This window comes from Prionailurus bengalensis, chromosome E3 (genome assembly GCF_016509475.1).
Source record: "Prionailurus bengalensis isolate Pbe53 chromosome E3, Fcat_Pben_1.1_paternal_pri, whole genome shotgun sequence".
NCBI lineage: Eukaryota > Metazoa > Chordata > Mammalia > Carnivora > Felidae > Prionailurus > Prionailurus bengalensis.
In genome coordinates this window covers 40,560,902-40,582,930 of record NC_057357.1, presented here as the reverse complement: position 1 = coordinate 40,582,930, position 22,029 = coordinate 40,560,902, and the positions used below count along the sequence as shown (strand labels likewise).

At 59.6% G+C, this 22,029-nt stretch overlaps 2 protein-coding genes across 11 annotated transcripts in view; both read right to left on the bottom strand.

Annotated features, from left to right (window-relative positions):
- UNKL (unk like zinc finger) overlaps window positions 1-17,613 on the bottom strand; it is a 37,588-nt gene extending 19,975 nt beyond the window's left edge. For 3 of the 10 annotated variants that reach the window (XM_043561052.1, XM_043561051.1, XM_043561053.1), the window contains exons 1-7: window positions 17,498-17,612; window positions 16,286-16,495; window positions 7,893-8,069; window positions 7,380-7,513; window positions 3,632-3,767; window positions 2,832-2,949; window positions 251-335 (exon numbers count right to left, since the gene is read on the bottom strand). In XM_043561052.1, coding sequence (XP_043416987.1) covers window positions 251-335; window positions 2,832-2,949; window positions 3,632-3,767; window positions 7,380-7,513; window positions 7,893-8,069; window positions 16,286-16,495; window positions 17,498-17,574 — 937 coding nt within the window. In that variant the 5' untranslated portion in view covers window positions 17,575-17,612. Of the gene's footprint in view, window positions 1-250; window positions 336-2,831; window positions 2,950-3,631; window positions 3,768-7,379; window positions 7,514-7,892; window positions 8,070-16,285; window positions 16,496-17,497 lie in introns of all 10 variants that reach the window. The other 7 variants (XM_043561057.1, XM_043561058.1, XM_043561054.1 and 4 more) reach the window with 4 other exon arrangements.
- Window positions 17,614-19,165: 1,552 nt separating this feature from the next.
- Window positions 19,166-21,300, bottom strand: CE3H16orf91 (chromosome E3 C16orf91 homolog). The gene is made up of 2 exons (XM_043561045.1): window positions 21,191-21,300; window positions 19,166-21,114 (listed from the first exon to the last, which is right to left on the bottom strand). Exons 1-2 carry the CDS (start codon window positions 21,220-21,222, stop codon window positions 20,739-20,741), a joined length of 408 nt encoding a protein of 135 aa, XP_043416980.1. The 5' UTR covers window positions 21,223-21,300; the 3' UTR covers window positions 19,166-20,738.
- Between the last annotated feature and the right edge of the window lie 729 nt (window positions 21,301-22,029).

The following is a 22,029-nucleotide window of genomic DNA, read 5'->3' as shown; positions in this document are numbered from 1 at the left end:
TCGCCCCGCGCGACAGGGGACGGCGGCCACAGCGCCACAGAAAGGCGTGCGAGTCTAGCAGGGACTGGCCGCCCTCCCCAGGAGGGCCGGCCGGAGTTGGTGTCTGCCCCCAGGGAACCGCAGGGCCGGCCACGAGGTAGGGAGGTCTCTGGGCAGGGGGGCGGCCTGAAGTGACCCTGAAGGGCATGCGGGGTGCTCCCGGCCCCCCTCCTGCTCCAGGCGCGCGGGCAGCCTGGCGTCACCCACTTACTTTCCACGTGTGCAAAGGCGCAGAAGGGGCCCCGGGGGCAGTAACCGGTTTGCCGCATGTCGTTGCACTTCGTAGACTTGTAGATCTGGGCGGCAAGGAGAAAATAAAGCGAGTGAAATCTACCAGCAAAGCAAAGGGGCTGGGTTGGGAACGGGTTTCCACGGGAAGCCCAGAGGACCCAGCTCCAAACCACAACGCGCCTCCTGCGAAGGCGGTGTGGATGTGACCGCTGCCCTGCATGCCGTGGCCCCAGAATCCCCCGCTCTCCGCAGAGCAGGCCTGACTGTCCTTGAAAGAGCACACAGGGCTGCATGGATGGCCCAGTCGGTTGGGCTCAGGTCAGGATCTAAGGGTTTGCGAGATCCAGCCGTGCATCGCTTCCAGCTCTGTGATAAAAGCACACAACCTGCTCGGATTCTCTCTCAAAATGAGTAAATCAACTTACAAAAAAAAAAAAAAAAAAAAAAAGGAAATCTCACACAAAGTCAATTTCACCACTTGGCATTTTCTGAAAGAGATGCTCAATTCAGTGCTCCCGGTATACAGCAGGTGCTCGACAAATGCCTGTGTCACAACCACATGCATGAGCTGCATGGTCAGCCCCGATTCCCTTCACTAGGGTCAAAGATACTCTCACGACGCCAACAACACTCGGTTCTGGCCCTACAGCACACCAAGGGGGGCAGGCCCCAGGGCGCTCCTGCCAGACCCCAAATCCACACCCTCCGGAAGCCTTCCCCAGCCAGTGGCCTTCCTTCCCCCACAAAGGCCACGTACTCTCCTCGGTCTTCACTCACCCGCTAAGTGGCTGCGCTGAGATTTTAATGCCTACCAACAGAAGCAATTTCAGAGGGGCTCCAACTCAGGACCTATGACATCAGGAGGGTGGCATCTTACGTGAATTTTAAAGCACAGAACCTCTGAAAAGAACAGAAGCCCCAGAAAGGAAAGAGGAGAGTAGATGCGGGGGCCCCTTCCGGGAGCCCAGGGCCTCCCTGGGCACGGCGCTGGGGAACGGTAAGGGTTCCGAGTAACCGAGGAGCCGCAGGGGTGAGTGGGGACGGAGTGCCCTTGGGGCCACGGAGCCGCAGTGGAGGCGGCACCCTTTACCACATTTCTGAGTTTTAGAAACAGAGTGAATGAGTCAGTAGCCAATGAGTCAGCAAAGGAAGCAGAAGACAAAAATCTCGAGTCGAGAGGGGCAATCGTAGGGCCTGAGACACAGGCAGGCAGCAGAGGCCAGCCCCGGAGTTCACAACCCAGCCCAGGCGGGCCACGCCCAGCGCCAATCAGGCGGCACCACGGGCAGCCATGGGCCAGAACAGGGCGCCTCCTGCTCCCGACCGGCCCGCATGGTCCATCCCCCGCCGGGGCACTGACCCCTCCCTTATTTCTGCTCTCTGCCTCGACCGCTCCATCCCTGCCCCCTGCGGGGCCCTCGAGGCACCCCTCCTGCAAGCGAGCCGCACACCCCACCCTCCTGGACTGCCCCCCACCCATCCTGGTCCCCACACTCTCACAACCGTGAAGAGGGCTGGTTTGCTGTGTTTTTTTTAGTGTTTATTTTTGAGAGAAAGACACAGCACGAGCAGGGGAGGGGCAGAGGGAGAAGCGGGGAGAGAGAGAATCCCAAGCAGGCTCCATGCTGTCAGCACAGAGCCCGATGCAGGGCTCAAACTCACGAAATCATGAGATCCAGACCTGAGCTGAAACCAAGAGTCAGATACTTAACCAACTGAGCCGCCCAAGCGTCCCTGCTGATCAGTAATCTTTTTTTTTTTTTTTAATGTTTATTCATTTTTTGAGACAGAGACACATAGCACCAGCAGGGGAGGGGCAGGGAGAGAGGGACACACAAAATCGGAAGCAGGCTCCAGGCTCCGAACTGTCAGCACAGAGCCCGACGCGGGGCTCGAACTCATGAAGCATGAGATCATGACCTGAGCCCAAGTCGGAGGCTCAACCGACTGAGCCACCCAGGAGCCCCTTGCTGGTCTGTTTTCACCACAAACCCAAGCGTGCTCTGGTTAGCTCTGCGAACTTCAACCGTCCGTGCCCTGCCGGTGCCAAAGGAAGGTCCGGCCTTGACCGGCTCCCGGAGGGCGGGGTGTCCTGCCTGGTAAGTGTCTCCGTTTACCTGCTCTGAGGTCACCCCGGATAGTCACAACGTGATTTCTGGTAGGGGTTCTGGGCCCGGTCGTGTGGGCTCGGTCTCTGGGGGGACTGGAGATGGAGGTCAGCACGTCTATGAGACCCCTAGTGAAAACCCCAGACACCGAGGCCCACACGCCTGTCCACAGACACGGTCCACGTGACTCCCTGCAGGATAGCCCTCGAAGCTCAGGCCCGGTGGGTCGGGGACCCAGCCCCGGGAGGGACCCCCCCCCCCCGCCCCACCCCTAGCTGACCTCAGCCCCTATCCTGTCACCAACGAATCACGGCTGTGGGCACGACAATGCTGCTGGGATCTGCGAATCCTCCCGGCGAATCGCAGGACCAGAGGGTGGTCCCAGGGACCCGGAGTCAAAGGGGGAAGACCTCCCCCTATCCCGGGCTGTACGCCGACGCGGGTGCCTCGTACCTCCGGGTGAAACTGCTGCTCCGCGCGGGAATGGCAGTACTGACAGCTGTCCCCGCTGTCACACCTCGCAGGCTCACCCCACTCGTCACCGTGCTTCACGCTGGGACACGGCGTGGACCTGGGGGGACAGGGGGGGCGTCAGTGTGCCCAGCCGCTATTGGCACGCGGGCGGGCACACACAACGCCTAGGAGCGCGCCTCAGAGTGAGGGCCGCCTGAAGCCAGACGGGGCTCGGCCGGCTCCGCGGCAGGTGCGGCTCAGAGGCACCCGGGTGGCGTGCCATGCGAGCGTTGGACAGGCAGCGGGCGCCCTCCCTCCTTCCCTCCCGAGCTGAGTCCCACACCGAGTCCCAAACAAGTGATCCCACAGCAGGAAAACCCAGCCCTGATGCTCATTTTCCACGTGCTGTCGGACAGCCGTATCAAAATCTCTTTGGACTCCCGGAAACAACGAGCCGCCGTGGGGAGTAAGGTTTTATTCTTTTTCGGCACATTCTCCGTCCCTTCCATCTACGTGAATGCATCTTAACCTCTCAGGCTGCGCTCTGGTGACTACCACTGGCAGGATGCGCAGGGGCGGCTCTCGGCCCCCGGGGGGCCCTGAAACCGCGGAGACGGAAGGAAGGAAGGAAGGAAGCACGACCGTCGCTGACCCGCGCGCGGCCGCGTCTGGCCTTTTGTGCGCGCGCACGGGAGGCGGCGGCAGAGCCCAGCGCGCGCGCTCACGCGGCAGAACGCTGGCTCGCGGGGGGAGGGGGGGCGGGAGGCAGGTCCACGCTGCCACGCGCCGCAGGGGCTCACCTGTACTGGAACCTTCGCGGGCTCCGCCGCCGGTCCCTGCTGTTGTGGTAGTGCGGACACGCATAGCCCTGGCGACACAGACGCGGTGGCTTCGGACACGGCTCTGTCTTATAGCTGCCCAGCACGAAACTGGCGTCTGAAAACACAGGGGTCCACATGGGAGCACGTGCACGTGTGCTCAGCGGGCCAAAGGACACGGCGTGTCCACCCCACCGCCACGATCAGGAGCGAGACGCTGACACCCGCCACGACCTGGACGAGCCTGGAGAACGTGACGCCCGGTGAGAGGCCAGGCCCGGAAGTCTACTTGTCGCGTGACTCGACTACAGGAGCCGTGGGATGGGGCAGATCCCGGACGGGAAGGACACGGGTGCTGCCAGGGGTTGATGGCGGGGGCTCATGACAGGGTTCTAAACTAGCTCACCTGACGGCCCAACAACCCCTGAAACGCACACTTTAAAACGGTGCATTTTAACCCTGATACCAACAGTGGATTTGGGGTGATAAGGACCTGTGATGCCGGCTGATGGGCAGGGACAAATGTCCCGCTGTGGTGGGGACAGTGCACACACGGAGTCACAGGGCATATGAGAATTCCATCTTTTCCTATCAGCGGAATCCCACATTGCTCTAAAAAATAGATTTTCAATTTTATTTTAAAAAAATTTTTAACGTTTATTTTTGAGAGAGAAACAGAGCATGAGCAGGGAAGGGGCAGAGAGAGGGGGAGACACAGAATCCCAAGCAGGCCCCAGGCTCTGAGCTGTCAGCACAGAGCCCCACGCGGGCCTCGAACCCACGAACCGTGAGATCATGACCCGAGGTGAAGTCAGACGCTTAAGTGACTGAGCCCAGGTGCCGGTGCCCCTTGTATATTGTTTAAGTAGTTAATTTCATGTTTTCTGAATTTCATCTGAGAGCAAAAACAAACAAAAAGCCACCTGGGGTCATTTGAAAGCAAGAACGGATGAGAGAAAATCCTAAAAATCATATCCACTAGCAGCCTGGTTCATGATCAACACGGCACCTGCAGACGCTACTGTTCCCACTGCCGTTCCCAGCAGGGCTGAGCTTCACGCTAAGGGATGGGAGAGCGGCAGGGGGAGGGGAGGGGCGGGCCCCAGCACCCAAGACAACGCGACCCGACCCTCAGGAAATGTCTGCAGGTCAAAGTTTAACATCACTGCGTTGTCCAGCCACACCAAATACAATTTCTACCTCATTAAATGACACACAGAGGGACACAGAAAGAACAAAAAGGGTCTGAGAAACAAAAAAGCCCATTTTAAGAAAACAAATCAGGGATGCCTGGGTGGTTCAGTCAGTTAAGCAGCCAACTCTTGGTTTCAGCTCGGGTCACGATCTCGAGGTTCGGGAGTTCAAGCTCCACATGGGGCTCTGTGTTGACAGTGCACAGCCTGCTTGGGATTCTCTTTTTCCCTTTCTCTGCCCCTCCCCTGTTCTCTCTTGCTCAAAATAAATCAACTTTATATTAAAAAAAGAAAACAGGGGTTCCTGGGTGGCGCAGTCGGTTAAGCGTCCGACTTCAGCCAGGTCACGATCTCGCGGTCCGTGAGTTCGAGCCCCGCGTCGCTCTGGGCTGATGGCTCGGAGCCTGGAGCCTGTTTCCGATTCTGTGTCTCCCTCTCTCTCTGCCCCTCCCCCGTTCATGCTCTGTCTCTCTCTGTCCCAAAAATAGATAAACGTAGAAAAAAAAATTAAAAAAAAATTAAAAAAGGAAAACAGAACCTAGAACATTTATTCACAAGTGTGGAGTGAGTGCCTCGTACAGATACAGTCTGACACAACCGAGAGATGATGACGTGAGGCAAACTCGGATGTGTGACCGACTGAGCCACCCGGGCGCCCCCCAGCCATGGGACATTCTGAAAACGGCAAAACCACGGCAACCAACAGGAGCGTAAAGGATCAGTGGTGGCCAGGGGCCAGGCCGAGAGCAGAGCTTGACACGGCTTTGGCCAAGCCCAGAGCGTGAGCCCTAATGGAAACTGTGGACGTTAGTGAACGTGTCCGTGTCGGTTCCTTGCCTGTAACAAAGTGTCACGTCGGGGCAAGGCGTTCATGAGGGGAAGGTGGGAGGGGGTACACAGGACCCTGTACCACCCGCGACACCTCTGGACATCTAAAAAGCAACAAATGAAATCTGCTAGTTAAAAGCCGAACCGCCACATAGAGATGGCAAACGAAGGCGTGGAAACAACAGTCTGGAGCAGCGCATCTGACCGTGGCGCCACAGGCTCCGTCTGAAACCCTCAGTAACCGAAGCCAGAGCGCCTAACTGGACCTTCCTGACACGGATCCGGGTGCAGGAGCTGAGGGCCGCCCCCAGGGCGAAGCCACAGGCCTCACCGCCGCCTCCCTGCTCTCCCTCCTCAAGCCCAGCCTGGCTGGCGGCGTGCCCCCGCCACGAACCGGAGCTCACACAGGCGGAAGCGGGCATCCCAGACGGGGAGACGACAAGCTGCAATGTGGGAGACAGGAGGTTCTCACGGGCGTTTTCCGGAAAGACAAGAGACCCCAGGCAAAGCACGTGTCCTCAGGTGCTGGAAGCCGGAAGCTGCGGGCACACAGCTCCCGCTGAGGCGGCCCTTCCCCAAGCAGTGACACCACCACAGGGGGACGAGCGCGCAGCACCAGCGGGTGCCCTGAAACACAGAGGGGACCCTGGGGCACTCTTCACGCGGCCCAGCCAAGAGGCCAGCCGGCAGGTGCCATCGTGGGGTGGGCGCCGGGCACTTGGTCTCAAGGAGGGGTTGGCAGTAGGGGTGGGGGGGATAGTAGAGATGGGAGGAGAATCTGGATCAGCCTCGCATGACCTCTGCTGACTGATCCAGTACCCCGGGCCCTAGCGTGGACTTCCCGAGAGCAGGCAAAGACATTTGCAAGGAGAAAATTTGTTGCTCAGTAACGACGGCGTGAAAGCACTGTTTACACAGGTGCTGTCAGCCGAGCGAGTCCAAGGAGCCCCATCAAGACTTAGAGGACTTTTCTTAAAACCGCACCGCCCTTATCAGCTACCCAGAACAGACAAACACACAGAGAGAAGGCAAACTAGTGAGTGCCGGGGCAGGGGGGTGCTGCTTAACGGGGACAGGGTTCCGTGCACGTTACAGAAACGTTCCAAATTAGTGCTGATGCTTGCACAACACGGTGAGTGTACCAAACGACACAAACTGTTCACTTGAAAACAGCCGAAACAGTAAATTAACTACGTTACGGGTACTTACAATAACACCCCCCAAATTTCACCACCCACAGCCATCACTTGTGAAGCCTGTGAGGAGCGCGGGTCCCGCAGCTCCGAGGGACGCATCCAGGAGCTGCAGGGACTGAGCCGAGGGCCCCGGGAGACCCACAGGGCAGGGCCAAGGCGGAAGCACGGACGTCCCAAGAGCAGGTGTGCGGCGAACATCAACCCAGCTCTGGGACGGGGCGCCCGGAAGGAGCCGTGCCTGCCACATACTCCCCTCCCCAGGCGGCAGCCACTGGCTGACCTCGGCAAGAAGACGCCAGGGTAAACATCCAGAGCAACCATGGGGCCTGGACGCCGGGGCTCAGATCCCACTCACCCACCACTACCTGAGGCATTGGGGGTGATATACTGCGCTGGAGACTCAGTTTCCCCATGTGGTCTACAAATGAAGGCGGTGAGGTCCACCACGTGGTCACTTTACAGATGGAGAGGACCTCCCCCCCCCCCCACCCTCCATGGTGGCCTCAGGGTTACCTTGCCACCGGGGGTCCTCGCCCAGGATCTTCTCGATCATGGCCTGGCTGGCCAAGGCCCCGGGCTGCAAATCAGGGACGCCGTCCCCAGCGCAAAGCTGGCCGCTTTGCAAGGATTCCTGGGCCTGCAGCTCCCTGCGAGCAAATGTCACACTGGTTACAGCGCTGCCTCGCGTCTGTCCCAAGACCTCCCGCAAGGTGACGGAATCATTCGGTGCTGTCGCTCTGCGGAGCAACCTAGAAGGTTCGGGACGGGCAGCCCTCGGGCCTCAGGCACAGCCCTGTCCTGGGACGAATCCAACACCTTCAGAGCCGAGACGCGTTTAGTGAGGACTCGACTGTCCCCCCCGGGGGGTCCCACAGGTGCACGAGCTCAGCCTCGTGAACTCCCACGGGCACACGGGGCAGCGGAAAGGAAACCTTCTCATCAGAGTCAAAGCCAGAGAGCGAGCGCTCAGGCCAGCATCCCAGAGAGGTGAGCTGGCCGGCCGCCCCGCGCGGACGCCCCACACACCTGATGTCACACACGGGCGGCCGCAGGTCCAGCGGGCCGTGCGCAAAGGCGCAGTGCAGCCCGTTCTTGACGCAGTGGCCACGGGCGTCCGTCTCGTGGATGCACGTCCCGGTCTTGTAGTAGCGCAGGTGGTACTTGCGCTCCGTGTCCCCGGTCGTCCGGTGCAGGTACGGGCACCTGGGAAGCAGAGGGGCAGACACAGGCCATCTGAGGCCTCGGGGACACCAGCGCGGACCCGCCCCACTCCTCGTCGGCACCTGGCCACCGCCCTGCTCGCGCGGTCTCCCTTCGCACACTTATCTGTTCCGATCGCAGGCCTGAGGTCCTGGGCGGAGCACCTGTCCCCTGGGCCCGTCCCCCAGACACTCAGATGCCCCACAGATCCCGCAACTACATCTGGTGGAAAAACACAGAACCAAATTTCCCTGGAACTCCTCCTGCATCATTTTCTGATTATGGAAAAATGAAGTCCGTGCCCGGGATGCAGCCGCGCCCCTCATTTTTCCCGACGAGCATTATCAGAGGAGGACTTGTGGTCACTCCCATCCATCCAGGTGCTTCAGGGGACCCCTCGAGGGAAGGAGCCTGGGGAGAAACCCGGACGCGGCTGGAGGAGGAGGCTGGTGGGAGCCGGACAGGAGAGCGGGGGATGGGGGGGGGGGGGCGGTACCACGTGCCCCAGATGGAGGGGGGCGGGCCGTGCCACTTGCAGGTGCCAAGCCACACACTCCCAGGGAGAGTCCCCCTGGGGTCCCCAGGCAGCAGGGGGCTGGCTCCACACGTGAAGCTGGGCACTGAGCCCACATGGAGGTTAGCCCCTCTAGACGAAGAGGCACAGAAGGGGGGAGGAATACTGAGAAAAGCCTGAGCCGGGGACACCTGGGTGGCTCAGTCTTAAGTGTCTGACACTTGGCTTCAGCTCAGGTCACAATCTCACCGTTCCTGAGTTCGAGCCCCACCTCGGACTCTGGTGTCAGTGGAGAGTCTGCTTCAGATCCTCTGTCTCCCTCTCTCTCTCCGCCCCTCCCTGCTCTCTCTCAAAAATAAACGTTAAAAAAAAAAAAAAAAAGACTAGTTTTAAAATAAACTTGAAAAAAAAAAACGCACAGAGCCTGAGCCAGCAACTCCCCGTGAGCCGCCTGAAGGGTGAGGCAGGGGCCTGGTGTCCCCTTCCAGAGGGGACGGTTGAGGAGGACCGCGTCAGGGCCCAGTCCCACCTCAGGGCCCAGCAAACCGTGGACCCGGCTGCTGGGAGCACCGGTGGGATGGCTCCCCACACACGAAGCAGGGACAAAACCCGGAAGTAAGGAACAGGGGGCCACTCACTCTCAACCCCTCTCTCGGCCTTCAGACAGCGCACCCCAGAGCTCCCTGAGCACCTGGGGTGTGCAGGGCATGAGGGGAGAGCGCGCTGTGGCCGCGAGGCCGGGTCCCTGGGAACCAATGAAGCAAAAGCCAAAGGAGAAGCCAGCTCGGGGTCCGGCACTTCCGCTGCCAGATGCGCGCCCCAGAAACACTGCGAGACCCCGCTGTCGTCCGGGGGAGAGTCCTCTGCACCCGGGTCACAGCACGTGACCCACAAGAGCTGAAAGCTGCGAACGACCCCAGCGCCCATCAGCTGACGCGTGGGGGAGCGTCACGGAGCCCGTGCGGACCAGGACGCTCCTTGGCCTCGAAGGGAACAGAACTCGGACACGTTGGACGGCGCGGATAAACCGTGAGGGCGCTGCGCTCAGCGAGAGAAGCCACAGGCAAAGCCCACGTGCTGTGTGATTCCACTCTACGAGGTCCCGCGACTCAGGGTCACGTCCCCGGGAGGTGGGGAGTGGATGCGAGGGGCGTCAGTGCTGAGCGGGGACAGAGCTTCAGGTTGGGACGAAGAAAAGGACTGGGGAACAGGCAGCGGGGACGGTCATATACGACACTACGGGAGTCGTCCGTGTCGCGAAACCGCGCACTGAAAATGGTTACATCCGCTTTCCTACGTTACAAATCCTACGTTACAAATGTTCTATCGTAGTCGTAAACAGAGCCCGCTGGAGACGGAAGAGAGAGACGTTACGTATTTGTACAGATAGCGCGCGTCACGTCTGGCCCTCTGCGGGATTTTCACAGGCGGACACGGTGACGTCACAGCACGCGGGCCGGGAGGACAGAACGCGGCCAGCGCCCCGGGGCCCCTCAGACAGGCCCGCAGTGAGGACACGCACTCCCTCGGCGACGGCAGAAACTGGCAACGGGGCAGATGTGCCACAGGGCACGAAGGCCCCGGCGAAGCCTTCCACGGAACGCCACCCGTCGCAGACAATCCCCGCAGACCCCTGAGACACGGGCGAGGTGGCAAACGGACAAGACGACCTGGTGGCACTTTCTAGAAACAAGCACGGCCACGCCACTAGACACATACCTGGAAAAGGAGACAGGACGCACAGCCCACGAGCCAGAGCGAGGACGGCGGGCGGAGCGGCTACAGCGAGGACTGGGCACCCGCCCCGCGCCCCTCTCTATGCAGCCGTGTCCTCCGCCGGCACATCGACCCGGCCCGGGACGGGTCTCTGGGTACCCGGGGCGTGGAAGCTGTCACGGGGAGCCCGCGACTAGAGATGAAGGCCGCTCAGCGACAACACGGCCCCAGGGAGGGGGGCGCTGGGCCCGCCCGACTGCCCCGTGTCACATCGCAGCCCTCGCTCATTCCCTAGCGGCCCCTCAGCTCGGCACTAAGCATCGTCTCCTCTCTGGTGCCATCGCCAAGGCAACCAGAGCGCGGCCGAGCCCCCTGCCCGGCCCTGAGCAGCCTCGACTATTTTACTCGGGTCAGGACCCTGAGATACTGGAGGGCTCTTAACGACACACAGTGGCTCCGCGTGCAGAAGGTCTAGGCGGTCAGGACTTCAGAGACAACATAGTGGCAAAGCCAGAAAACCCACCTTAGGGCGGGAAAGACCCAGGGCTCCGCCCAACACCGCAGGCAGATTCTTCCCGCAGGAGTCCGCTAATGCACCCGCCCCTCCCCCTGGGCCACTGCCAGCCCACCGCAACCGTGATGTGCCCCACGGTGACCGGATTCAGGTGGGGGCCTTGGTTCTCAAGCTACCTGCCACAGTTAGGGACCCAAACTGTGTAATTAAAACAGGGCTCCAGGTGCACCTGGGTATCTCACAGGTTGAGTGTTCAACTCTTGATCTAGGCTCAGGTCATGATCCCAGGGTCGTGGGCTCGAGCCCCGTGTCAGGCTCCGCATGGAGTGTGGAGCCTGCCTGGTATTCTCCCTCTCTCTCTGCCCCTCTCCCCTGCTCATGTGCACACATGTGCGCACTCTTGCTCCCTCTAAAAGAAAATCCAGCAGATCTCCATCGATGCCATGATGGAACAGCACAAGCCGGACAAGGGCACAGTCACGATGCTCTGGAACCCACGTGCCAGGATGCAGGGAGGACGAGACCAGGGGTTCATGGCTGCCCCTCCGTGTCCAGCAGGCTGTCCCCCTCCCTCTGGCAGCCCTTGCCTGAAACAAAAATAGAACCGCCAAGGCCAGTCTGCAGTGGGTGACAGAAGTGGCCCACGCAGCTCACATCCACCGTGCGTTAGCACCAGCCAGGAGCACACCGGACCAGGTGTCAGAACCCCTGGAGGGCTTGCCAACCCCAGAAGGTGTGGTCCCCGAGTCGAGTCCAGGTAGGTTCCTCGGGTCCCAACTGCTGGTCCGGGGGCCGTGACAGGGGCTACCGCTGGGCGTTCAGGGACACTCAAGTACAACCTGACTCCCTGCCAGTGCCCAAGGCGCTCAAACAGGGGTGGGGAGACAGAGGTGCAAACCAGAGCAAGTCGAGCAACGCCACGCAGTCACAATGTGGGGAACAGCAAATATGGAGAAAGACGTTGGGCTGCAGACAAAGGGGAGCAGGAGGGGCTTCTGGGGAAACCTCGAGGATCAGCTCACACCAGCCCCCTCCTCTTAGACACCAGGGATGGGGGGCTGACAGCCAACCCCATGTTGGCCACGCCCATCCGCTCAGCCCCGCACCCCCTGGTTTCCAAGGGCGGCCCGGACTCCCGAGCCAGGGAAGCGGCCCCTCATCAGTGCCTAACGTGGGCCATCAGCACCGACAACAGGTCCACACCTTCCTCTGCGCCCCCACAGCTGCCACCCTCCCTGGAAGACAAAAGACTCCCCTGGCCGCCTCTCCACTGGCCTCCGAGGGGGCCTCCCTCCCGGTCACCTCCTGCAACTTCACTCACTCGGCTAACATGTAACCGAAAATCACGTGTCCTGCAGACTGTCAGCAACTCCCCGGCTCCGGACTATTAGGCTGTGACGTTCCGGGCCTGCCCTGGCTCTCACCCCACCCTACAAGCCCAAGCAGAGTTCCCTTGTAAGGTCAGTTTGGAGCAAGTCCACAGCTACGCGGGGGTGAAGTTCACCCAGGGCTCAGGGCCCCAGACACTTGGGCTTTTACAACTAAACAGGCGAGCGTCTTTCCCTAGAAAGGGCAGGCTGAAGGCAGTGTGGTGCGGCAGGCATGCCACACCTCGGACACTAGGACGTCTCTCTGAGCCAACAAGCTCCCACGAGCACACTCGGATTCATGAGCCGGAAGCCCCTGGCCCACCTGACCCCGGGCCTGTGTCCCAGATACCCCAAGTGCAGTGAGGTGGGGGGGGGGGCTTGTGGGAGAAGAGCCAGGCCAGCCAGGGGAGCCCTGAAAGAATAAGGCCGCAGTAATGGGACAGGCCCACTTCCTAGTAAGCAAGAGAACCTACAACTGGGGGTCTGGAGGGTTGACTCCCCAGGAACATCCTATGTACCGCAGGAGGAGGGTTGACCGAGGAAAGAGAATGGTTACTTTGCACACGAGACAACTGGGGGCTGCTTGATTTCCCCCAATGAAGATGTCCCCCGAGGGCCGCAGAGGCCACTGGGAAGGCGCCTAATCATCCCCAGGAGCCCCGCACCTGCTCGTCTCAACAGGAGGCACCAATCACACCTGGATTCCGGGTGCGAACACCCAGGCCGGCCCTGACGGCGGAGGGCCTGGCGTGGGGAGCAGGGCCAGCTGGGGGCCTGGGCTGTCCACACCCGATGCCGCTCAGCAGCTTTCAGGATGAGGGTGGGCCAGCGAACACCTCCGACAGGAGTCGCTCTCCTTGAAGCCCAGCCTAAGAAATACCTGAGATGCACCCTCACAAGTGGGAACACAGACTCGATGGAGCTGGGCCAGACCTCAGGCTCGGAAGCGGCTTTCTGCGCCGCCGACTCTCTCGACTCTTACTCGAGGATTGTCAAACGCGGACACCGCTCAGCTGACCCTGGCGCACCAGCGCGGGCGGGCTTGTAAGCCGCCGGGGTGGGGCGGGGCGGGGCGGGAACACGTGACCGCACGACCAATCGCAGCGGGCCCCGGGGAAGGGGCGTGCCCGCCAGAGCAGAGGGCCCTGAGTGGGCGAGCAGGGGACGCGAGGGCAGCAGGACCTCCCTGGATAATGGGGGGGCCCGCCTGCGGAGAAGAGGGGGGGGTGACAGCCGGGGTGTCCATGGGGAGGGGGAGAGGACACCGGGAGGTCTATCCAGAGGTGACACTGGAAGCGCCACGGAGGTGAGGGGGGCCCTGGGGGAAGGGGCCACGGGAGGAGGCGTGACAGTGAGGGGAGAAGGTGAGCGCCATCCTAGGAAAGGCCGTGACAGCAGAGGTGCCAATCCCCCTGGAGTCCCCATCCGGTCCTGCCACACAGCTCGGGCCGCGAGCTGCTGCCAGCCAGCTCCAAGAACAGTCCTGGATGCTTAGGTCACCCGACAAGGGCTTAAGGGTCTTTGCTCTTTGATAGGATCCATGTTCTGAAATAACGGGTTGGGTGGGGGGGGCGCCTGGGAGGCTCAGCCGGTTAAGCCTCTGACTTCAGCTCTGGTCACCATCTCACCGTTTGTGGTTTCCAGCTTCATGTCTGACTCTGTGCAGACAGCGTGGAGCCTGCTTGGGATTCTTTCTTTCTTTCCTTTCTTTTCTTTTGTTTTCTCTACCCCCTCTCCCTCTGCCACTCCCCCCTCAAAAATAAACATTAAAAAAAATTAACAGGTTGGTAGTACACATACCCAGAACAGTTTTCGAGAACCCATAAACTGAAATAAAAGAAAGGTTCTGTCCTTACTCTGGAAGGTAGTATCTACTTAGGAATTCCATGGTGATGCTTTGTGAACCAGAATATGTAGTCAAACAGGACAAACGCTGTGCTGTTCCACTCGTGGGGGTGAGAAAGTCCCTCCCCCATGGAACTGAGCGGTAATTACTAAGGAGAGACCCCTAGGGGAGACATCTGCTCTCTGCCAAACACTTCCTGAATTTCAGGCTGAACCTCGATACAACTGACAAAATCTTTACTAAGATATGTGTGACTTTCTTACTACATGGAGGGTCACAGAATGCACCCCAAACAGAAAATGTCAAACAGGCGCCTAACTGCCACTCATCTGGCTCTCAATGATGACCTCCGTGTCATGTAGATCACACGTTAATATTTCTGTAACAAATGATTGCCTGGGGGGCACCTGGGGGGCTCAGTCGGTTGAGCATCCGACTTCGGCTCAGGTCATGATCCCACAGCTGGTGAGTTCGAGCCCCGCATCGGGCTCTGTGCTGACAGCTCAGAGCCTGCAGCCTGCTTCGGATTCTGTGTCTCCCTCTCTCTCTGCCCCTCCCCTCTCGTGCTTGCGCGTGCTCTCACAAATAAACATATAAAAATAAAAAGAAACCAACTGCCTGTTATTTAATTACTATCGAGCCCAGCTGAAATGATCACCCACAGATGCTTCATCCGTCAGGTGATGTCTAACAGTGGGGCCAAATCAATACCAGGACATCCAGACTCTGGAACCCCAAACAGCTGTTCAAACTTGCTTTGTCTACATGTACCAAAAGCATCAGTGAATACTGTCAGTTCTTCATAAAGGGCTCTGGGGTGAGGTCATACACGCTGGGTGACGGGACTGCCGCACCAGGGTCAAGCAGCACTGCCTCCCCCCTTGGGGAACTCAAGACCCAAGGCCAGAGAGGTGACCGACATCGCCAAGAGAAATGAGGGACCTGATTCCAGGCCTCAGCCAGAGAAACATATTTCTTCTGAAGACACGTTTGCAGGAAAGATCAGTTCAAGAAGCAATTATATAAGGCACTTTTAAAACTTCACAGAAGTGTAACACCATCTTAACCAAGGAAGGGCTGGGCGCGTTATTCCAGCAAGCGTCAAGCTGCCTTAATAACAATCTTATTGAACTCTCTGGTGCTCAACTAAAAATATTTCAGTAAGTATATAAAGCTTATGATATCACCACGAACGAAAAGTTTACTCCCTGGCCTAAGCATCTTTGGAAAATGAAGGACACACATCACTCTGATGTCTGAGTGCAGCACAGTGAAAGCTGTCTTCAGAAGGGAGCATTTCACGGGGCTCCTGGGAGGCTCAGTCAGTCACGTGTCTGAATTTAGCTCAGATCATCTCGTGGTTCACGAGTTCGAGCCCCGTGTCGGGCTCTCTGCTGACAGCTTGGAGCCCGAGCCTGCTTCAGATTCTGTGTCTCCCTTTCTCTGCCCCTCCCCTCACTATCTCTCTCTCTCTTTCAAAAATAAACATTAAAAGAAATTTTTCTTTCAAAAGGGAGCATTCCTGGAGACACAACTCCTTTCAAGGGATCAGGGGACTGAGCCCAAAGGACCTCCCCCAGCTCAGGCCTGGATCCAAAGAGAAGTTGAACAAGCAGTTCAGAAGTTGAACAAGTTATTCAGAGGGCCCGGAGCTCAGTGATGCTATCTGACCTCCAGGCAAAGGCGGACCAGCCCTCCTCCTTCCTCAAACAGCCCAGGAAAAAAAAAAAGCAAAACCTCCCGTTACTGGGTTCTGTCCGTTACCAGCCTATACACTCTGCCTGCACGTGCCCTGTTTTCCCATTCTACACATTGCTAAATAAATACATCTGTTCATAACACCATCAAGAAACTTGTAAGAAAAAAGCCAACCCAAACAAAACCTTGGTTTCTTAAACTTTAAAAGTGCTACATAAGCGACAGTCTGCAAATGAAATAACTTCCTATCATTTTTTTTTTTAAGACGTTAGATATGTATGCTGCAAGGAAGTAAACATTCCAGGTATAACTTGCACAGGGGGAGCAAACCTAACAGGTGCACCTCATAAGGGTTGTCTCTAACACGGAAAATCTGGGGAACTGGGTCCCAGATGGGAAGTGAAGTCAAGTCGGTTGGCAGCGCCCAAAGGGTGTCCCGGAGACACAGTCCTGGAGGTAGAGAAAAGTCCGCCCACCACCACTGGTCACAAAGACCAGATCCCCTCTACAGGTGGCGGCTGCTGGAAAGAGCGGCCAGAGCTGGCCCCGCCCCACACTCACTCGTCGCCGTCGGGGCACACGCCGCTGGCCTCGTCGTACTTGGAGCAGTACACGTCCGGGCTGTAGTTGAAGGTGCCGTCGCGCCTGCGGAGCGGTCTGCGCCGACGCTGATTTAGGAAATGCCAATGGAAACAGGTAAATGGCCTGTGCTGGGCGCACTTGTGCTGCACAAACAGGGCGCACTGCTCTGTCCTAAATTCCTTTAGATACCTAAAAAGACAAACAGCGTTGCGGGTCGCTTCCGCCGCCGCCGCCGCCGGCGGCGGGCGGCCTCGAGGACTCGGGAGCGGGGACCGGACCCCGCAAGCCAGGGTGCCCCAACCTCAAGAGCAGCCCCCTCTCTGAAGGCAGACGGCCCCAAACGGCCGCCCCCCCATTCCCAGCGCGTTCCTCCGATCCCTGGCACGGTCCCGGACCCCAGGCGCAGCCCTCGATTCCCGGCCCCAGGCGCGACCCCCGGCCCCACTCCGAGTCCAGAGGGCCACCCCCCCACCCAGCCCAGGCGCGAGTCCCCAGACCCCGCCCGCAGCGTCGCCCATCCCGGCCACGGACGAGACCCCCAACTTCAGGCGCGACACAGCGACCCCAGGCACGCCCCGACCCGGGGCAGAGACAGCCCGAGTCCAGATGGCTGCCCATTCCCGACCCTAGGTCCGACCCCGGACCCCAGACGGCAGCCCCCTCACCCAGCCCAGGCGCGACTCCCCAGACCCCGTCCGCAGCATTCCCCATCCCGGCCACGGACGCAACGCCCAACTTCAGGCGCGATACGGCAACCCCAGGCACGCCCGACCCCCCAAGCCGTGGTGCCAACCCTAATCCCAGGCGGAGGCCGCCGGAGCGCAGGGGACCGCCCTCCTCCCCCCCCCGCCCCCAGGCGCATCCGCCCCAGCCCCCGACCCTCCCCCGCAGAGGCGCGTGGACCCCCCCAGCCTCCCGGCGCGCTCCCCAGCCCCCGCCCCCAGGTGCCGCCCCAGACCCTGGGCGCCGCTTTTCGACCTCAGGCGGCGGCAGCCCGCGTCGGACGGCGGTCCGCCGCCCCGAGCCCGGACGCGACGCGGAGGCCCGGGCGCGGGGCGGGGGGCGGCGCGGGGCCCCAGGCCGCACCGGAGGCGGCACCCAGGCCCAGGGGCGCGGGGCGCGAGCCGGGGGCGCGCGGGGCCGCCCCCCACCCCGTCCCCCGGCCCCGCCGCGGTCGGCCCTGCCACTGACCTGTAGTGGGTCGGCTTCTCCGTCTGCGGGGGGGACCCGCTCAGCGCCGCCGCCGCCGCTTTCGAAACCGACGGCATTTTCAGTCAAAACAATGCAGCGCGCATGCGCCAGGCGGGCCCGCCCCCGCCCCTCCGGATCTCCCCCCGTGCCGAGCCCCCCGCGCCCCCGCCGGCCGGCCCCGCCCCCGCTCCGCCCCCGCCGGCGCCCCGCGGACCCCAGACCCGCGGGGCGACCTAGCGCCGCGCCCCCATCGGCGGGCACACGCCCCGAGCGCGCCGCCCCGCCCCCGCGGGCTCCCCTCGTCCGCGTCCACCCCAGCCCGCGCTCAGGCGGACCCCGGCCCACCGCGCAGCGCCCTGCGCCACCCGCAGCGGGTCCCCCCGCACGGAGGCCGCGGGCTGGCTGGTCACTCTGGCTCTCCACTCGTCCATGACTCTGATCCCCGGGGCTGGGTGCTGAGCTGCAAAGAATGGAGCCTGTTGCTTGGGGCTGGGTGTGTGAGAAATGGGGGGCCATGGGGTGCGACTGCCGTGGCTACCCAGCTTTCTTTTAGGGGTTAGGAACGTGTCCCAAAGTTAGATTGTGGCGATGGCTGCCCCAAGTGAATATAGCGAACATTTTCATTGTATGCTTTAAGTGGGTGAAGTGAACACCATGTGAGTTATATGCCATTAAAGCTGATTTTCAAGGAAGAATCCAGGACAGCTGGGTGGCTCGGTTATTGAGGGTCCGACTCTTGTTTCTGGCCCAGGTGATGATCTCATGTTTGGGGAGTTCCCCGGGGGCCTCCAGCTCCGGGCTATCAGCGAAGAGCCTGCTTGCGATTCTCTCTGCCCCTCCCCCCCCAAATAATTTTTAAAAAGTAAACATTTTTTTAAACACCAGGCTAAAGGGGCGCCTGGGTTGCTCAGTTGGTTGAGCGGAGTTCAGCTCAGGTCATGATATTGGGGTTCACGAGTTCAGCCCCGCATCCGGCTCTGTGCTGACAGCTCAGAGCCCAGAACCTGCCTCAGATTCCCTTTCCCTCTGCCCCTCCCCCATTCGCGCTCCATGTCTCTCTCTCTCTCTCAAAAATAAATATTTAAAAAAAATTTTTAAGCAAATGAAAACAACGAAGAGCCCATGGAGTAAGCAGACATTTTTTGTTGGGAACAGAGCCCCGCGCCGATGGTGGCCTGCATCGAAACATGCCCCTGAAGACGCGTGCCCCGGCAAGAGGAGCCCAGGACGAGGATGAATAATGAAAGGGCGGAAGTCACGGCTCACCTCTCCATCTGTCTGCTGCCACCCTTCGGCCAAGACCCGGTGTGGGGAGGGCCCGCTCGCACGGTACTCGCTGGCCTCAGGTCTTCCTTTTGCTCAGGACAAAGCCCACCCGGGTCTGGGGTGCAAAGTCAGGAACCAGCAAACCCCTGTCAGCCGCCCGGGAGATACTCAGGACTTATTCCCGTGTGGTATGATGTGCCATCAAAAACGGTAATGCCCACCATCGTGTTTTGAAAAGGTGTGAATTTCTATGGACAGATACGTCGTTTTCACAGTGGTTGTCCCACAGTGGCATCGTTAGTGTTTCTGATTCTCTTCCTTTTGCTTATGACAGCGTCTAACTTTTCCTGATAGATCACATTGCTTTTGCCATATGAGAGTAACTTTCAATTACAACAGAAATTCTTTTCATTAGGTTTTTTTATTTCCTACAAAAGCTGGGAAGGAAAGAGTTAAGGGTTCTGGTTTGAATGACTGGGTAGCTCACAATTAAACGTAACAACCGTGCCAGGACGGCTTCGTTCTTTATTCCCTCCCAGATAACAATCTTCCCAAACCTTGATCTACCTCCAAAAAATGAACATACTTGGGGGCTCCTGGTGAGCTCGGTCAGTAAAGCATGGGATTCTTGATCTCAGGGTCACGAGTTCCAGCCCACTGGGTACCGAGCTTACTTAAAAAAAATAAAAATAATTAACATATAAATCTATAAACATCCTTCTATCAATCCCACCTGCCACACAAGTGGAATTTCCCCGGGGCGGGCCCGACATTGAAACCCCTGCAGCAGAGAGCCTTCGGGAAGCCGGTGCACTGCCATGCAGCCACCAGTCTGCAAACACCCGGATCGAAAGACCTCCAGTTAACTTCAGCACCACAGACATAATAAAACCTTCCACTAGAAACGTAGTGAATAAACTCTTCCTCTTGTTTCCCTCATATTTAATTCAAAATTAAGCAGTTTCTTAGTAAGTAGTGTTTGAAAAGCATATCATTTCGATACCCAAAAATCCTGCCTGTAATTTGTCAAAAGAAATACCTAGCAGGGCGCCTGGGGGGCTCAGTCGGTTAAGCCTCCGACTTCAGCTCAGGTCATGATCTTATGGTTCCTGAGCTCCAGCCCCACATCAGAGCTCTCTGCTGTCAGCACTGAGCCCGTTAGGGATCCTCTGTCCCCACCACCCCCCTCTGCCCTCCCCCCAGCACAAACACGGGCTTTTTCTCAAAAATAAAATGTTTAAAAAAACGAAAAATGCTGCCCAGTTTTATTCCACTCAGAAAGTTGTTGCCTTGCTAAAAATAAGACTGTGTAAAGCCGAGAAAGTTCATTATTTCCGGTATCTTTTGTAAATCCCACAATTTACATTTAGGTTTCTTTCCTCACTTCCTATTCTGGAAAAACAGAAAAACAAAGGAACTGGAGAGGACTAAAAGGCACCCCCCCCCGCCTTTTTTTTTTTTTAATGAGATGCAAAAAAGGGAGGGGGTTGGCTTAATTCCACATCACCAAATTAAAATTTATTGTCAGTTTGTCAAACGAACATCTATTTCTACACAGCACGGTACGTTAAAAAAAGTTTCACGCTTCTCCCAGTTACTCTGTCTCGGAAAGCAAACGACCTGCAGACTGGGTTACGCTGGACTGCCAGTGTCACCAGAATTGCTTTGGAAACACGATCGCGTTGGAGAAAGACACATCCCAAATCCAACGGTACATAGTGCAACCAAAACCCTTTCCACGGGTCGGAAAGAGAAACGTCTCGGGGGCGTATCCGCTGGGCAGCAAGTATCAGGCGAAGAGCCGGTTCCGTTCTGTGGACACTCTGCTCTGCCCTCACGCGGGTCGGTGTGGCCAGCTGTGCCAAGTCCTTCACTCTGGGGACGCGCATAACCAAGGCAGAAACGGTCAAACGCGATGTCAGAAGCCCAAGGGCGGCTCCCTGTCTCCTCGCTGCTAGCCCCCGCCGGCACCCCGCTACGTTCTCGCCTGGTGGACGGTCGGAGCTCCAGGCTCCTGAGAACGATCGCCGGGCTCCGGCTCCTCTTCTCCCAACACCTGTTTCAACCACCGGTCCGTGCTGGTCTCCTGCCTGAAGAAGCACCAGGCCACCAGAGCCATGAGCGAGAGACTGAAGGGCAGCACCCTCCACCAGGGCCGTTGCTGCTCCCCTCCCAGGGAGTGCTGCACTTTCCAGCGGGACGGGCTGGCTTTGCTGGAGGAAAACTGAATGGGACGGTTAGGGTCGTCCTCTTCCTCAGCCTCGGCCGCGGGCTGGCCCTGAGCCCGGACACCCGGCGGCGGCTGCAGGTGTCGGGAAGCCCCGCGCACGAACCTCAGCGCCCGGACAGCCCTGGAAAAGAGACAGCCGTGAGCGCGCCCGCCCGCCGCGCCCGCCCTCGGCCCCTCCGAGGCCGCGCGCAGCTCACCCGGTGGCCGGCGCACGCCAGACACGGCTCATCGCGACCCTGACTCTGCGCTCGGCGGGGCGGCGCGGCCCGTTTGCGTCACTTCCGGAGCGCGAAACCGGAAACCGGTAGCCGTTGGAGCCTCCGCTCACGACTACAGAACGTGGGCCCGCTCGCGCAACGGAAGTGACCCGCCTTCTCCGGCGGCCTTTTCCGTCGCAGCCGGCTGACGCAAGCCAGGCCGCATGGGCATGCCGGGAAATGTAGTTCTCCCCCAGCCAGAAGAGGAAAGAGCTGTCCGGTGCCTGGGCGTCGGCGGGGCTGGGGCGAGATCGTCGCTCTCGGCCTCCTGGCGATGGTCCCTCAGCCGCAGGGCACGACCCCGGGCGCTCACCGCGCGGCCGGTCTCCGCGCTCCGGGCCAGGGCCGCTGTCGGGGACCGAGGCTTCGGAGGGCTCCCGCGGCACCTTCCGGTCCTTCGGGCTGTCCCGGGGCTCCCTGCCCCACGCGGTTACCCCACCTGGCTTCATAGGGAAGCCACGGTAGCTTTTGTCCTCCAGGCAGACTGGCCTTGGTGTTGTGAGAAGACTACATGGAGTGTCCCGACATCATCTTGTGGGGACTTGTTGGGGGGGGGGGGTGTCTTGGTGACAGTATCAGATCGTGAGGCCACCTTGTGAGCTGTGATGTGCTACCTGCCTCATTCAGCTTCTTCCCCTCTGGAGCGTCCCTCTCCTGCACCTGCTTCCTGGAGAAACACCAGACTCCGGGACCAGTGCCCCCGCTCCCCGCCCCACCAGGCACTCTCCAGACATTAGGGCGAGAGCGGCAGGCTGGAGGTGTTCCCAGCTCAACAACAT

Excerpts from the sequence above, each read along its gene's own strand:
- CE3H16orf91 (XM_043561045.1), bottom strand. The coding sequence starts at position 21,222 with ATGAGCCGTGTCTGGCGTGCGCCGGCCACCGG. Across the intron at positions 21,115-21,190 it reads TGGCGTGCGCCGGCCACCGG|GGCTGTCCGGGCGCTGAGGT; the intron begins GTGAGCTGCGCG and ends TCTCTTTTCCAG.